Source organism: Dermacentor silvarum, chromosome 7 (assembly GCF_013339745.2).
Source record: "Dermacentor silvarum isolate Dsil-2018 chromosome 7, BIME_Dsil_1.4, whole genome shotgun sequence".
Taxonomy (NCBI): Eukaryota; Metazoa; Arthropoda; class Arachnida; order Ixodida; family Ixodidae; genus Dermacentor; species Dermacentor silvarum.
The window spans coordinates 177,034,577-177,052,140 of record NC_051160.1 but is presented as its reverse complement, the minus strand read 5'-3'; the positions used below and the strand labels follow the sequence as shown (position 1 = coordinate 177,052,140).

The window sequence follows — 17,564 nt, the reverse complement described above, 5'->3', positions numbered from 1 at the left end:
TCCCACTTCAGTCCACGCAGAATAGTATCCATGAAGCGCTCGAACGTGGCTGGGGCGTTACACAAGCCAAACGGCATTACATTGAATTCAAACAGACCATCTGGGGTTACAAAGGCCGTTTTCTTCTTGTCATCCGAATGCATGGGAATTTGCCAATAACCGGACCTTAGATCCACGGAGGAGAAGTACGAGGCAGAATGCAAGCAGTCAATTACGTCATCAATCCTGGGAAGCGGGTATACATCCTTTTTGGTGATAGAGTTGAGACGTCGGTAATCCACACAGAATCTCCAAGAACCGTCTTTCTTTCTTACAAGGGTCACAGGTGCAGCCCAAGGGCTGCATGACTCCTGAATGACCTTCTTCTTGAGCATTTCTTCCACCTGTTGAGCAATGATTTTGCGCTCTGCAGGTGAGACACGGTACGGTTTCTGCCGGATAGGATGAGTGGATCCCGTGTCAATCAAGTGACGAGTACGTGACTCTGGCACATTAAATTGTTCCTCGCTCTGCGCAAAATCAAAGACTGCGGCATGCTTGGCCAGGACGTGGACCAAGGCTAAGCGCTTTTCTGATGGCAACGACTTGTTGACCATACCCAGAAACTTGTCCTCTGTAGGGTGAGTGACAGCCACGTGGTCTACTGTTTCGTTGCTTAAAGCTGTAATACAACAACTGCTGGCATTTTGTTCGAAGAGGGCAAGCCGCATTCTACTGGGTAGCACGACAGGCTCACTAGAAGAATTCAGCACCCATAATGAGGATCGCCCATCGGTAATAGAAATTGCGGAACGCGGCACGAGCACATTTTTCTTGGGGCAGTTGAGGGGGACCGGCTCCACAAGGACATCAAACGTTCCAGCGTCTACAGCAGGGGTATCAACGGGCACTCTCTTCATCGACTGGGGCGGCAAGCAAATATCGTCAGTGATGGCGAGGGTACCATGACAGCGCGGAGACCCCTCAGTAAAAGCGGATAACACAATTTCACCAGTGCCGCAATCTACAGTGGCGCCGCACTCTCGTAGAAAATCGATCCCCAAGATTACGTCGTGCGTGGAGCTAGCCAGAACAGCTAATTCCACCTTGAACACTCTGTGGCCTAAAGCTACACTCGCAACACACATCCCGACAGGGTACACCGACTCCCCACTCACTGCACGGAATGTGGCGCAGTTGTCCCAGCAAAACATCATCACTTTGGGTCCTAGCCATGATTTAAAATTTAAACTCATAACCGAAACAGCTGCTCCAGTGTCTATCAAAGCCATCGTCGGAAGTCCGTCTACGAGGACGTGAACCTTGTTCTGCATCATCGAAACTGGTGGAGGCGTGCGTGTGTGTTGTGACAAATGTTCGGCGACCTCACCTCCATCGGCCGCACCACCTATAGTTTCCCGGCGGTGGGGAAGTGACACGGCGACCAGGCGATGGAGAACGACGCCGGCGTGCAGTTGGGGGCGTCAAGCTTCGTACGGAGGTGGGCGAGTCGCTGCGGGTGCTCTGTCGGTAGTTGTTGCCCATGAACGTGTCACCACGGGAGTTCTGCTGGAAACTGTTTCCGAAGTACGTGTCCCTTGTCCAGCGAGCACTAACGGGCCGATTGTTCCGTCGAGGAGACGCCGGCGGATTCTCGTAAAACCGTGGTTGTCCGCGACGGCGCTCAGGGCAGAATCGAGCCGCGTGTCCACGGACACCACACTGGAAGCACACAGGTGCCTCACGCACATCACGAAACCTTCCACTAGGCTCCGTGTATTCGTCATGATCGTCCCACGATGACGCCATGGTATGCGGTTGGTTGAAGGCGTTCTGCGGGCCATCGTGACGATGTAATTCGTAGGTTGGTCGTTCCGCTGCTCGTGATCGAGGCGCATCGTCATACCCCGTGGCATGAACGGATGCACACGTTGCGTCGTAAGGCAAATAGGCATCGCTGACACGTGCTCTTGTCGCAGCGACAGCTTCACGTCGATCAAGTTCTTCGCGTACGATTTGTCGTATCGTTGACGCGAGATCGCAGGGTGGTATAGGACCGACGTCAACACTCGCAACGGTGGTGACGTTGGCGAGTCTACCAAACTTAGGTGTAATGCGCCTAGCCTTCAGAGTCTCAAACGTGCGACAATGTTTGATCACGTCAGCTACAGACTCCAAGGTGTCCTTTCCTATGAGGAAGTTGTAGATGTCTTCGGCAATCCCTTTCAGAAGATGTCCGACCTTGTCTTCTTCTTTCATGCGAGGGTCTACAGACTTGCACAGTTTCAAGATTTCTTCAATGTAAATTGTGCAAGTCTCGCCTGGCACTTGAGCACGCTGCATCAAAGTCTGCTCAGAGCGCTTATTCTTCAAAGATGGGTCCCCAAAGCAGCTCTTTACTTCATCCACGAAGTCTTCCCATGTGGCTAGAGTTTCGTCGTGGTTTTCAAACCACACGAGCGCTGTGCCTTCTAGAAACAATGGCACGTTGGTCAGCCGGGTGTCCGAATTCCAACGGTTGTATCGACTCACCCGACTGTAGTTGTTCAGACACTCTTGGACGTCTTCTCCGACCTTTCCGGCGAAGGTCCGTGGCGCCATGTGATGTTGCCACGTTGCGCCAGACGAAGTCAGCGCGCTGACACCGTTAGAAACCGTGTCTATTGAAAGCGGTGGTAGTCCGGCCAGGCGGTGGCTTCGGCGTAGATTCAGATGTTGCGCTTCCGTGGTCGTTCGTCCTGGACTCCTCTTCGTTACCCAGCACCTCGACCAATACTGTTACGGTGAGATGCGTTTATTAATGAAATGATGGATGCGAGAGGCCTAGGGACCGATGATGTCACAGTCCGAACTCACGTCGTCTTCCTTCACTTTCAAGCGTCCTCCCGTATCGTAGCAATATACATACATACAATATACATACATACATACATACATACATACCTACATACATACATACATACATACATACATACATACATACATACATACATACATACATACATACATACATACATACATACATACATACATACATATACTCATGTAGCTTGCTGACTAAAATTCAGTTGCGAGTCAGTGCCGTGTTGTGTTTTTCTTTCTTCTGTACGTGTTGCTTGTGTGCTGTTACAAACGTACGATGTATCCTAACCAACTCGCCCACCATGCTATCTTGCATGAACAGGTATTTCACGCACTTTTGGGTATATTGAAAAGAAAAACGCAAGCATCAAGACCTCCAGCTTTTGGGATACAAGCAAAGAACACCTATAATACTCAAGAAAGGGAAACTCTACCTTCGACATTGCAACTGAAATAAGAGTAGCGGTGGCGTCGTGAACTAAAGTCTACGACGGAGAAATGACGCTGTCAAAATCAAAACTAATATGATTACCTAGTGAGAAATATGACCGCTGCAGTAGCGGCTGGTCGCGCTGCTCGCTCGCTGGTTTTGGGCGTTTTGTTAATACGGTCGGGGTGGTATTCGTGTGCACGATGACTGCATATATTGTTACGAGAATAATGTTTATTATGTCGCCAGGTCACCGATAGGCCTCAACTGGCAAAAACATGCACGCCAAATTGTTTATTGTCAATGGTGAATGAAGCAGCACATGCCAGCATTTTTCGTACAGGACAGGTGTCACTTAATGGTGTCAGTCACTGAGTTTGCAACACAGAGAAACACAGATAGCGATCTATTCAATGGAATTGAAAGCTGAAATCGAGCGAATTGTCTCATCGTGTTCGGTGTGCCGCTTAAAGCAGGGAGAACGAAGCTTCAGACAACGATATTTATTCTGGGCTACCTTCGTACTGTAGTTGCGTAAAGTGCTGCTTACTGTATTTCACATTATACGTATATTGTCTGCATTCGACTGTTTTAGCTAGATTAAAAAATAAACAAGACGGGCATGGTAAAACTGTGGTGTCAACAGGATAAGGTCGAGCTGCAATGTGCCATTCATAACACATTGGCGAGCGGCACCTAGTACAGGAAAAAGCAAACAAACAAAACGTTATGCTAAAATTTCCAGCGCATATTGTCAGCTCTTGATAGTTCTGCTGCCCATTTAGTGTTCAGGTGCGATTCATTTCATTTCATTTATTATACCCTCAAGGCCTGTGAAGGCATTACAGAGGGGAGTGGGTTACACGTAAATTCAAACAGTAAGTATTACAAGAGAAACAAGTAAAACCTAAAAATACAATTTGACAAGTAATTCAGTAGGAATACAAGGCTTTGTAAAGGCTTTGACACAGGTGGAGTACTCACAGGAAAGTAAGGAACGTTATGGGAACAGCAGTTCTTACAAGGACTTCTGCAAATGTTATCTGAATAAACAAGAACACTAAATAAACATATAAACAAGCCAAATTAATGCTGTCAGATTCTTGGAAACCGCAATTTACGGCTTCATGTTGAAAAAAAAATGTCGTCTTGTATATTGAAACAAGGCAAAGAGGTTGCAAAGAAATAACAGAGGTGAGCAAGGGAAGCCCCAGCCTGGAGCCAAAGTTTCAGCATGCAAACATATTTTCCAGGGCCGTGACGAAGCCAAGTTCCCATGCTACCCTTGCTCGTCCATGTTGAGTGGCTGAATGTTAAGCCGAACTTACTATATTCTCCGAGTATATTCCAAAAACTCATTGGGAACACAATGTGCTCAGCTTTTTCATCTGCTATTTGAAGAGAAAGAAAACTTATTTTTAGTGATTTGCCATGTTTGTGAAATGTGGAGTAGGCCGGTTGTGTGAGCTTGCCTTTGCTGGCATCTTATATTTTAGTGCGCAAGGCTAGCCTAGTTAATGATTTCATGTTAACTGTTCACGAAGCATAGAAAAGGGACTGCCAGAGATTTAGTCACCATGAAGTGCAGTTTACTCAACATTGCATTCAGTGCCTTTGATCATTTTAAATTTATTTGCACGGTAATGTAAAAAAAAACATCGTTCTCAGGGAGATGTGATACTTGGTCGTATTGCCCGTCAAGGTGATTTGCAAATAGCAGGGGACAGAGTTCGTGCATTAGCAAGTAGGAGCTTGCTACCTTGTTTCTGTTCTGATCCTCATGGTTGTAAGGGCTAGAAAAGAAACAAGTCGCGACTCAATATGTCGCTTCTCCGTTTGTCAAAAAACCGTCTTTCAAACAACTAAGCTTGTATGTCAGGTCCTGCTTGGCATAATACAAAACCCTAGACTGCTACTTTCCTGTATAAGGCTCACACCCCTCCATCTGGTAAACTTGCAAACATTTCAGGGTGAGGCTAGGAGTACAAGGGGACCTGTTGTCATTATGGTGACCGTTAAGCTTCTTATGGCTTGGCTTGTGCCGCTTGCAGACCAATAATCTCTCTTTTGTCGTCTTCTTGAAAAGAGAAATGATGAAGCTATGACAACCATGCCACCAAAAAATGTTGAAACAAAAGTTTGCCCAATAAATGAACAAATGACGGTTCTAGGTGAAGTGTTCAGAAACATACCCTATGAGAATTCTGGCCCTTGTTACTTCTATATTGGTGACACATTCACTGTTGACTTGCACGTCCAGAAGCAGTAGTGTCCAAAGGGGTGAACAAATATGAGCAGAATTTCGGAGGCTGGAGTCCAAAGAAAAAAGGGCATATCAGGGCATATCATATAGGGCATATCACCTGGTATTTTCCGCGTCACAAGCGCGACATTCCGCGCTAGTGACGCGGAATGTCGCGAAAGGGAAGGTACCTCCGAAAATTATAGCTCGAGAATACCTATGCTAGTTAAGTTAAACCAAGTTAAGACCTAGCAGTAGCAGCCAGTATATTTCGCTGTGCCTAAGCTTTGTGCGACCGGGTGCATACTTGCCCGTTTTTGAGCATTTCCTCCATAAACGCGGTCCCGAGTTTTATTCATATGACCGCAACATTAGAGTAAGTCTATAAGACCGAGCTTAACACTGCGAGCACTGATGAGACAGGATTTCATACCATTCCATTATTTTTTTTTCTCAGGGCTGAGACATTACAGAGAAGAGAGAGTGGTATCAAAACACAAACAAAACACATTTAACAGCGTTGTGTGGTTACAAGTTGTTAACAAGGGCTTTTTGTTGAGTTCGTTGGCAAATTGACAGCCGAAACAATGGAAGCGGGAAGGTGGTTCCAATTTTGCGCTTCTTGTAGTAATGAAGGAATCGAAATGAAGGTTAGTGCGGGCCACATGGCACGTCAACTTTGAACGTTTCTGGAAGAAATGTAGAATGGGCGCTAACAAAAGAGAGTCGCTTAAAGTAGGATGATAGCAATTTTGCTGGCAAATGTTATACATTGAATTGTGCGGCGCTTCTGACACCAGTCTATTACTGACTCAATAAGTTTTCTTTCGTGTTGATTATTTTTTTACGGCTGCACACTTACCACAGTCATGAGTCCTATGAAAACGGGGTGTTTTGAATTGGTGATATATTGAAAAGCTGGATGTAATGCCATGAAAATCATGTCATGACCTATTATTTATGTTCGCCATACACTCTTGTCATGCTATGCCAAGTTAACGAAACGACTATGAGAGCACCAAGACGTAGGCGGCTGTTTCATGACCTACATGACGCGAATGTCATGACTCATCATTATGTTCGTCATACGCCCTTGTCATACACTGCCAAGTTAAGGAAACGACCATGAGAGCACCAAGACGTAGACCGCTATTATATGACCTACATAATTAATATCATGACATTCATGTCATGGCATTTATGTTATGGCCTATTATTTATGTTCGTCATACACTCTTGCCATAGTATGCCAGTTTTGGTACATACCAAGTTAACGAAGCGACCGCGAGAACACCGAGACGCAGGCGGCTAGATAGATAGACACTCTCAAAGTGGCAAATATTCTCCAAGAAATGCTTCGCAATTAAAAAGTCCGAGATGGCAACGGTGCGACCTCGCAGGCTCTCTCCATTGTATTGGACTGAATGAGGCTTCGACGTTCTCCTTTTTGGACGAGCAGGAAGAAAGGCGGGACCGAAGGCACGGCTCTTCAGGAAACCTGATGTATTCTGAGTTATAATAAGTTTTTAGATAAAGGCGATGCGTGTATAGTGTGTGGTGTAGAAGCATGTTCTGAGGGATTGTCACAGCGTCCGTGCCGAATATGGAACTAGTCTGCCCGCACCCTTTGGTTTTAACTATAGTTGGGAAAATATATTCGGTGGAGACTTGTGGGAGTCGGCAGGACGGCTGGTTTGCGCTATATGGAAGGGAAACATGCATTGAAGCGAACTTGTAAGTTCCAGCAGCTTAGATTATACAAGTATTTAAACATAAATATAAACCGGTAAGGTAAAAATAACGTGGTATGTGCCGCCACCTGTTTTCAAAGAGGGCCACGTACAAGGAAAGCAGGAGCGTGCGAAATGAGAGTCGGCGTTTTGCAGGTTGAAAATGGCGTCAAGCACCACCTGAAGCTCAAGGTGCAGCCTACATTGATAGTGACACCTGCCTGCAGCCACCGGAACGTCACCACGTCCATCAACGTTCATCCCCAGGTGAGCATCAACAGTTAAGCAGGCGGTTAGAGCCGACCCGAGAGCTCAGGGGACAACTGGCGCATCGCACCGAATACTTTCTAGCGCATCGCATCCTGGTAAACAGGGATAATGCGCTAGGAAAGCGCGTCGCATTAATGCGTCAGACAGGGGTGAAACTTTCGCAGTGCATGTAAACGCGATCGCATCGCTTTGTAATTTGTAGAGCTGCGGCGTGGTGAGACGCCGGATGCGCCTTCGATTTGCGACACAATCGCACCATCCCTGCATGTCTGGCGCATCGCATTACTCGTGATGCGCTAGGAAATGCAAAGCATCGCATTCATGTAAACGCCAGACAGGGCTGGATTGAGACGAGTAAGTCGACTTGCGCAGCGCATGTAAACGCGATCGCATCGCATTAGGAATTATGGGAAATGCAATTTGCTGTTAGTCTGCGGCGTGACGCCGGAAGCGTCCGGAAGCCTTCGGTATGCGTGTGCCGCTACCATCGCACCAGGGGTGATGCGCATCGCATTACTCGAAATGTGATGCGCTACGATCGAATACTGTCGCATTCATGTAAGCGCGGATAATGGCCATCTAAAACCAGCTTTAGTTATTTTTAAGCGAAGCTTTATAGGCTCACTTGTGTCTGGGTCGGTGTACGCGCACGCATTATCAGCATTAGCTCGAGCGTCGTCGTCTTCTTCCGCAACTGGCTGGTTGGCGCCCCTCGGGTTGCGCTCGTGCCACTGCTCCCGCGTTCGTCGCCGTCTTCTTCCACAGCTAGCTCCCTTGCTGCTCAGCATTCCAGCGTAGAATTTCACTTTTATTCTGTCGTCGTAATGGGGAGGCCGCGTTTACGGGGGTGTGAGCCATTGCTTAAGGGGGTATGAGCCATTCGTTGTCTTACGTGACGGACAGATTTAATTTTAAGCAATTTAATTTCGAAGAATGGCAAGTGCAATGACGGGCGAATGCTGCTAACAACGCCACCGAGAAAACTCGAGACATCGAACGCAAACGATAACAGCGACCAGCACAGAACTTGACGTGTGTGATGAGCACAGAGTTTGACGTGTGTAACCTACTACTTTTCTTTCCCTTTCGTACTACTTGTTCTTCCCTTTCCTTTTACTTTTCCTCCCCATTCGTGCAACCTTTCCTTCTCGTGTATTGTCGTACAATAATACTGGTACGTCTGCGAAAGGGATATTGTAACGTGGCAAAGAGGAGGCGCTGGAAAAGGAAGAGAACGAACTACTCAGCAGCAGCCACGGCTACATTTCGGTGGCGACATCGCGGCGACCTCTCATCCATCCTGATCTGCATCTGTCAATAAAAATGCATCATCCGTAACAATACAATAATACTAGTGTATTGTCGTACAATACAACAGAAGGAAAGGTTGCACGAAAGGGAAGGGAAAGTAGAAGGAAAGAGCAGAACAAGCAGTGCGAAAAGGAAGGAAGAGTAGTAGGAAAGGGTAGGAAAAGTAGTATGTCACACGCGTCGAACTTCGCTTACCCCCATTTTCGCGACAGGGGAAGGGCTGGTGTTTTATCACAGGGTCGTCGTTTTTGTGAAAGTCCCTTAAGTAACGGCAGCCTGCTTCGCCGTTCTCATCCTTGTTTTCTTGTTGGCGCTACAAACTTGTATGCGGCAACACTACGGCGGCCTGCATTTTTTGTCTCGTTTTCTGTACAATTCTGATGCTAGCAAAGGTGGGCTTCTGAATGGGTCAGTGCCTCACATATGATGTCTCGCTGTCAGGTCTTTTTACCGATTGCTTCAGCTGCGAGAACATGACGCCTATCATTTCACCGCTTTCAAGGAAATGATAACCCAATCAGGTGAAAACTTTATTTGACGCGGCAGAAATGGTCAAACTTTTCTTTGACGTGGCAGATGGCGAACGAGCTGAGAACGTGAGTAGAACAGTGGCGAGGTGCAAGCTGTTTTCTAAGCGCCTATATATAGTCACGAGCCTCGAGAAGTTGTCGTGAAGGTTTAATAACCCGTAGAGCAGCTGGCTCTTGGAAGACGCGACCGTCGGGGCTGGCTCAAGCAGGGAAGGAGCACGCGGTCTTCTTTGTTCTCTTGGGCTCGACTTACTCTTGCCCTCGACCCTCGACCTACATGTGGCAATATCCCTCCTGCCGAACAAATGCATCGCCTCGATGCTAAAATAAATGGCGTAGATGACAAAGAAGAAGAAGGCAGGCAAAGCGAAAGTACACAAAAAAAGTAAAGGTCACGCCGACGCAGTCAATGAACGAAGAAACAAGCTCTCGAAGATAAATGAAAAGTAGAAAGAAGGGAATGAGAGAAAACAAAAAAACAAAAAAAAGTTACAGACGCGCAATGTACGGCTTCATGCGCACAACATGAACTATGTCTGAGCTCGGTTGTCTTTGTGTCCGACTCCATGTCTGCGATGTTGTGTCCGGAACAACTTCGTAGTCTACGTCACTGACGCAGCGGAGCGCTTAAAGCAGGAGACACACGGTACGGTTCGGCGTCCGATCCGATGTGCGACGCCGCATGCTCCGGCATGCGGCATACGACGATTTGGGGCACACGGGCCGGGCATCCGAACGAGCGAGCGGGGCCTAAGCTCCGCCCAGATCTTGCGTCCCAGCTTGTACGCTCGGAAGACTTCGTATCCTCGTCGAGAAATACAATATAAACAACTTTCGCAATGCGGCTTCGCTTTACGCGAACACTTCGCGTAACGAGCGAGCGGCACAGAACTATTCAAGCCCTTTGAACGGGACAAATTATAAATGAAGATCAAAGGGGAGCACCTCAGCCACTTGCGGCTTGCAAACGACTTTGTGACGGAGATGACTTGCAACAACTATTGAAGACCTTAAACGACAAAATGTAGGAGTAGGTCTAAATAAGAATATTGAAAGAAAACGAGAACTTATTCTAGGGGCTGACTGGCAGTCGGCCCCTAGAATATTTTCAAGACATGTTTATCTAGGCCCATTAGTCACAGAGGACCTGGATCACGAGAAGAAAATTTACAGGAGAATAAAAAAAAACGCCGCAGTTTCTCTATTGGCGCACTGGAATGAGCGCCACCCAATGATATTCGTCTGCGGGACTTCCAAGCTTGTCGTTACTTAAAGAAAGCAAAAAAAAAAATATCTAGGAACTTTACCTTCGGCCACATCGCTTTCAAGATATGGTGCCCGCGCGGCAGCTCCGTCAGCAGCAGCCACAAGAGCAGAACGCACCCCCACTCCTCCTACCGTCTGCTTCTGAAGAAAGGGTGTAATGCTCGTAATTGCGCATAAGCGGTTCCTTCTCCTAGCAATATTCTTGCATACACCCAACGCTCACGTCTCCCCTGAAGGAAGCCACCAATGATCTGTGGACGTGCAGTAGAATTTGTGTTGTGAACTTTAATCTTAGCGCCAGCCTGGTTCGTCCATCGCGGCGCGTGTGCTGTAGTTACGTACAGAAGTTCTCTCTGAATATTTCGAAAGGCGTAACAGCCGACGCCACAATGTTTAGGAGCTGCAGTCACTTGTGTACGTAGCATCATAGCATTCTAACAAACATGGGCGTCGTCTACTTTCTCGTCCTGTGTCTCGCGCAGTTATATAGTATACTGTGAATATGTATCAATAAGTTTAAGTCAATACGCTGCAGTACGTAATGCAGCGGCGTAGCCCCACGGAAAACATTAAATACTTGGTAAGAGTACGTGTGTTTCTTTAATAACAAACTAGAACGCTAAAATATTGTATTCGTTGTGGCAAGCGTAAAGTAATAAGCTAACGAAACTACCCGCCAATGACATGCGTGTGCTTCTACCTGCTTCAGCACATTATCTTAAAGTGGGGCTGAAAACCCCAGATAACCAAAAACATATGCAACTGGAGCAGGTGCTATGGTTCCTTTCCTGGAAATGAAAGCCAGCATCCCAATATCTAGTCATGTACTTAAGCTGTATTAAACCAATGTTAAAGCATGCTAATAGGAGTCAATTCAAACTAGATTATTTGACCAAAATAAGAAAGTGCAAGGAAAGCGTCAAGGGACAATCTAATCGGGTATTCCCGAACAGATTGTATTAGCAAAACTTTATGCCTGCCTGAATTGCCTGCATTCACCCAATGCTGAAAACAGGCGAAGCTGATTCCCTTTCTTGCTGTTGAAAAGCTGCTTGAATGTCAATAACACCCTACATATGTTCTGAGGGAAGGTGAGGGGCACTGAGAATATCTGCAAGCTTTTGTATGAGCTTTCTTCAATAACAAGATTGAAATAAAACTATTTACCTTTGAAAGTCTTAGAATTGAAACACTGTCAAATTTTTAGGAGACCTAATTAAATTTTTACGATATAGACAATAAAAAGTGTGCCTAAGTACAAGTACAGACTGAACACACTTGAGTGGTTGAGTGGCCAGATGCTGAATGCAACAGTCTCCATTGCTGCTACCTCAAGGTAAGTGCTAGGTTCCACGTGTGCTCCTCCTATACCCCATGTATCTGGCAAGGGGAATGATTATGCCTGGTCCCAGTGCAGCGTTGGCCTGTGCTATTTGTGTATTTTTTGCAATAGGTGGCGGCCAACTGATTCCGTCTCTTCATGTATTTAGCATTTGTGTGCATCTTATTATGTGCATGTGTTTGTATCATGTTCTGAATGTTGTACTTGCAGTGAAGCAAGACATTTCTTTAATATATTGCACCACAGTCATTTATTCAATTTTGTGTTGAAATGTACAAAATGTGGCCACCCTGTAATGGCCAAGATAGCTAGCAACATTGGCAAAAGTATGATGCAGATCCAATGGACTTGCTGGAATCGACATGGGGTGAACCTTTCACGCAACGGTCAATTAAATTCTATAAAACTAACTGCAATGTGTACAGTTGTCCTTGTTTCATCCAATGCAACATGTACTCATAAGCAATGTTTGCGTATGCATCACACAGGTCACATAATGTAATGTGTACAGAGCTCGGTGAACTCACTCAACCGTCGGCTCAATAAGACTTGGACCTTGAGGATGAGTTCGCGTGAGCCTGGCTGAGTAGAATTTTGGTTAATATGAGTAAGAGCTAGCTAGGCTGAGTAAACGTTTTGTGAATATTGTCACGTTGTAGTCAGGGCAAGCTCAGCTGAATATAATTTTAATTAATACGAGTCGGAGCAACCTCAGCTGAGTATAATTTTGGTGAATATAAGTCATAGCAAGCTCAGCTTGGTATAATTTGGGGAATATGACTTAGAGAGTAGAATTTTGATAAATATGAGTCGGAGCAAGCTCAGATGAGTAGAATATTTGTGAATATGATCCAGAGCAAGCTCAGCTTGGTATAATTTTGGTGAACATGAATCAGAACAAGCTCGGCTAAGTAGAATTTTGGTGAATGTACCTCAGAGGAAGCTCGGCTTAGTAGAATTTTGATGAATATGAGTCAGAGCAAACTCAGATGAGTAGAATCTTTGTGAATATGATCCAAGCTCAGCTTGGTATAATTTTGGTCAACATGAATCAGAGCAAGCTCGGCTAAGTAGAATTGGGGTGAACATGAGTCACAGCAACCTCGGCTGAGTAGAAATTTGATAAATATGAGTCAGAGAAAGCTCAGCTAAGTGTAATTTTGGTAAATATGAGTCAGAGCAAGCTCAGCTTGGTATAATTTCGGTGAATATGAATCAGAGCAAGCTCGGCTAAGTAGACTTTTGATGAATATTACTGAGAACAAGCTTGGCTAAGTAGAATTTTGATGAATATGAGTCACAGCAAGCTCGGCTGAGTAGAAATTTGATGAATATGAGTCAGAGAAAGTACAGCTGAGTGTAATTTTGGTGAATATGAGTCAGAGCAAGGTCAGCTTGGTATAATTTCGGTGAATATGAATCAGAGCAAGCTCGGCAAGTAGAATTCTATTGAATATTACTCCGAGCAAGCTTGGCTGAGTCGAATTTTGATGAATACGAGTCAGAGCAAGCTCAGCTGAGTAAATTTTGGTGAATATGAGTCACAGCTAGCTCGGCTGAGTAATGATGGGATATGGTTATACGAGTTTATGCAGTAATACATGTAATTATAAACTCATTAGCAACATGGCCTCCATCTTGTTGGGCACGGGCTATGCCTCGTGATGCGTCTGCACAGTTTATGAGCTTGTAGACATGCAAGGACCACCCACACTTGAAAAGATGCTATCATTCAAAGGAAGGGATGCAACCGACTGACTTCACTGCACAATTTTGGTCTGCTTTGTGCTATCTACTGCTTATAAAAACAAGCTGTTTGCCTGCTTTTCGCAGTGTTGCATGTGTTTTACAGGAAATAGAGAGAGAGGGGGAAGCAAGGAAAGGCAAGGATGGTTATGGCGAAGTAGTTTCTTAAAATACTGCGATATGTTACGACCAGCATAAACAAAGGAAATGCGATGCGCTGAAGTAAGTGCAATATGCAATTACCTTTTATTGTGAGCGTTAATACAGGTGCAGTAAAGATACAAAGTCTGCAACACATGGAAGGTTTATTGGTTTTTGTGCAGGATGAAAATGATACATCAGAAAAATGAGATAAAGCTGTTTAAATAGTGCTTCGAAAAACAAATTGAATGCTGTTTATTCCCTGTCAAAGAGTTAAATATGCTATTGTAGAGCATTCATTACGATATATAGTGTGCACGTTCGTTTTGCGAGCTTGACAAGTAGTCGCGTCTCGCAGCGGAAGTAACAGAACCTTGAAATGAGAATTCATTGGGGAAAATGCGCGCGAAAGCCCAACCCAACCGACGGCAACTAAATGGTCGCGCGTATAGCGGAACGATTTGACCGCAGCACATGTCCGTAGTTGCATATTCTTTCAGTTGTTCCATCCGTTAAAGCATACAGCGCTACAACTGTGGCGTTTTCGTATATCGCGAGTAGCTTGTACAACCAGAAAATTGGGACGACATCCGAAGGCCATGTCTTCCAGTGAGGGATACCTCGTAGTATTTACCAACTCGCAGCGCATCGGAATAACTGAAAAGCACGCAAAAGTACGTACTATCAGCACCTGAAGCCAACGTAGAAAAAAGCGTCTCGCGATTAGCAAGGGTAATAATGTCAATGAGTTATTTTTTCTAAAAATTAAATAGAACAGGACAAGCAGCATTTTCTTTCGTCTTAATTGCAGTACAATGATGTTTCTATAACGAAAGGTTGAGTATTAGTGACAGAATTTAAATGAAGAGTGCCTTCGTCATCGGGCAAGTACTTGAATGTTCCTGGGGAATCTCTAAGCGTGTCCTGCATTTACCTTTTTTCTCGATTACTAAGGCTCTGGTCGTGATAATATTGACGGCTTAGAGATACATTAGCTTAACATCACTTTAGCTAAATATTTGCCTTTAAATGCGCCTATATATGTGTTGAAGTGGCCTTATTTTTGTTTGTTTCCACAGCCCGAAGTTTGCGAGGCCGAGGTGTGGGAAAACCAGGACGAAGACGGCCGTCACCAGATGGCGCTGCTCCGCTCTAGCTGCTTGCAGGTCGAGGAGCTACGCAACTGAGTTGCTGCACAATGAACAAACACATTTATGGACTTTGCGGATTTATTCTTGTCAGCTTTACAACCGGACCTTAGGTATGCGTAGAAATTGCAATTACAACCGATAGAATAGATATACGATGTCGGGAATCTGACGAAATCTCGTCTTTCCGAGAAGGAATATAAAAAGATTGGGAACATAAAACATATGCCCCGCCAGACACATTTCAAGGAATGAGTCGTGCAAAAGGTCAAAAGTATACACGACATCAAAATTCAGGGAATTCGAAAGACAAATAAACCCGCATTACAACAGGGCAGTTAGTCGACTTCGGGTAATTCAACTTTTCGGTACCGGCAGAGTTCATCGAAATATCTAGCTGGTCGGATAAAAGAAGAGGGGGAAAAATGACCACGTGCGTTGCTGCTTAATTTCGCAGTATTTATCCAAATATAACGCGCTTTTGAATCTAATCCACAACAAATTTTTATGGCTTCATAGTGCAAAATAATGTGCTGCCAAATCTAACTCGCACCTGATTTGAAACAAACAACAAACATTTTGTGTTGTTGTTGAAACCTGCAGAGAAACCCTAAAATTAAATTTCGGTGTTTTACGTGTCCAAACCACGATTTGATTACGAGTGACGCCGTAGTAAGGGCTTTGGTTAGTTTTGACCACGTGGGGTTCTTCGGTATGCACTGAGTGCATGCCACATCACGTGGTTCCATCGCCGCTCATCAATTAGCATGTAAAATAACTGTTTCGAATAAGCTTTCCTAACTAAAGCGGCTCATGGTCGTCGCCAGCCTACACGAAAACTTGTTCTGTCGCCATCTTGGGATGGCAGTGGTGAAAACCTTGGTTCTAACAGTATAGGTTGATGCCCGTGCAGCGAACACGGTTTCATAACTCAAAGGGCGGACCAAAGCGAAACTTTCTTTGCCCCTTCCTTTCCATCGCGTAGTCACAATGCCTTGTGGAGCTTCCTGGGCGTCGCCACAATTGACGGCTTATCCGTGTCACAAGCATTGCAGAAACTGCTGCGCTTACCTTTGTACTTACGGCGAGATCGTATATCGCAAGGCGCGCTTGAAATAACTCACCGCTCACGCAGCAAAGAACAGTCTACCACATGGCGCTTACTTGAAACAAACACCTTCCCTAAGCTCTACCATGGCATCTACCCCGAAATTTACTCCCCGCTCTGCACGCTGTGTAACCACCTTGTTTGTGAGAAGAATCTCACGCTTTCGCCATACCCTCCTCCTCCGCTTTCCGTCTCGCGTTCTCTTCTCTCTCGGCACTTTTTTTCATCCCCGCTGCGCTCCGCGTTTGCTGTTTCATCCGCTGCGCTTGGTTGCGCCGACGCTCGACACAGGAACGGGCGCCTGCGCTCTAAAACGCTCGTCTTCTTTTGTGCGCGTTATAGAACATCAGGGGGCCAGAATTAATCCAGAGTCCGCCATTATGGAGTGGCTCATAATACGATTGTGGTCTTGGCACGTGCAGCCCCATAAATTACAAGTTTAACACTGCTGCCATGTGAGGTAATGGCATTGCTAACCTTCTCGGAGGCTATGAACAATGGCGCACGACAACGCCTCAAGCAAACAAGTCTAGCTGTGTGTTCTGTGTACTACGCAGACAAAGAGCAAGGGTGCACGCAAGGTAACATTGGTCAACTCACCACTCTCGTATTACACTAAACGGTAGTAAATCATTTTAAGGTGAAAAAAATTCAGCGCAAACACTCAGGACATACTACAAAGAAGGGATGAGACAAGCACTGGCGCTGCCAGTGCTGTCTAACAAGCCAGCACCAGTGCTTGTCTCGTCTCTTCTTTGAAGTTTGTCCTGGGTGTTTGCGCAGAATTTGTTTCACCTTAAAATACTGTTGTACCGTATCGTATTGCATTGTATCGTGCTTGGACTACACATGCCCTCTATTTCCATTAACCACCTTTCCCTCGCTCTGGTATAAAATACCGAATGCAATAAACATAATCATTCACTGTTGTCTTGACACGCGTGTTGTTAGTTTCTTAGACGGGGACCCGGTCGATACAACTATGTACAAACTAGCCCCAACGGAAGTGTTATTGGTAGGAAATTAAACGTTCGCCGTGAACCTCACCTCTAATTATCATCAATTAAAGCAAACAGCACAGAACGCTTGCTTAAAGTCTTCCTTCAGTGAAGGGGGGGGGGGGGGGGCTCATAGGGCGGCAACTAGTATAGCGTGCACACTCACACACCCTCATATATAAGTGATTCGTTAATTACAGGACCAGATATTGAAACAAGACAAAGAATAAAATAACGTCATTACTCATTTCGTCGCGATCGAATCATTAAAATGTTTGGCAGGTGTTCGACTCTTGTAACACAAGAAGGCGAAAGCTTGCTGCCCATTTGGTAATACACGAAGTTATACAATCGGGGTTAGATTTCTTTGTAAGATATATTGATAATGCATGAAGTTATACAATCCGGGCTAGACTTCTTGCGAGACTTAACGCGCCCTAATGGGAAGTACACGCGTGGCA

General features: G+C 45.5%; 1 protein-coding gene across 1 annotated transcript in view; it reads left to right on the top strand.

Moving 5' to 3' along the window:
* Nucleotides 1-17,163, top strand: part of LOC119458718 (uncharacterized) — a 37,123-nt gene extending 19,960 nt beyond the window's left edge. Inside the window, exons 2-3 of the mRNA XM_037720574.2 lie at nucleotides 7,400-7,510; nucleotides 14,929-17,163. Of these exons, the coding sequence (XP_037576502.1) occupies nucleotides 7,400-7,510; nucleotides 14,929-15,036 (219 nt within the window). The 3' untranslated portion in view covers nucleotides 15,037-17,163. The remainder of the gene's footprint in view (nucleotides 1-7,399; nucleotides 7,511-14,928) is intronic.
* The last annotated feature ends 401 nt before the right edge of the window (nucleotides 17,164-17,564 follow it).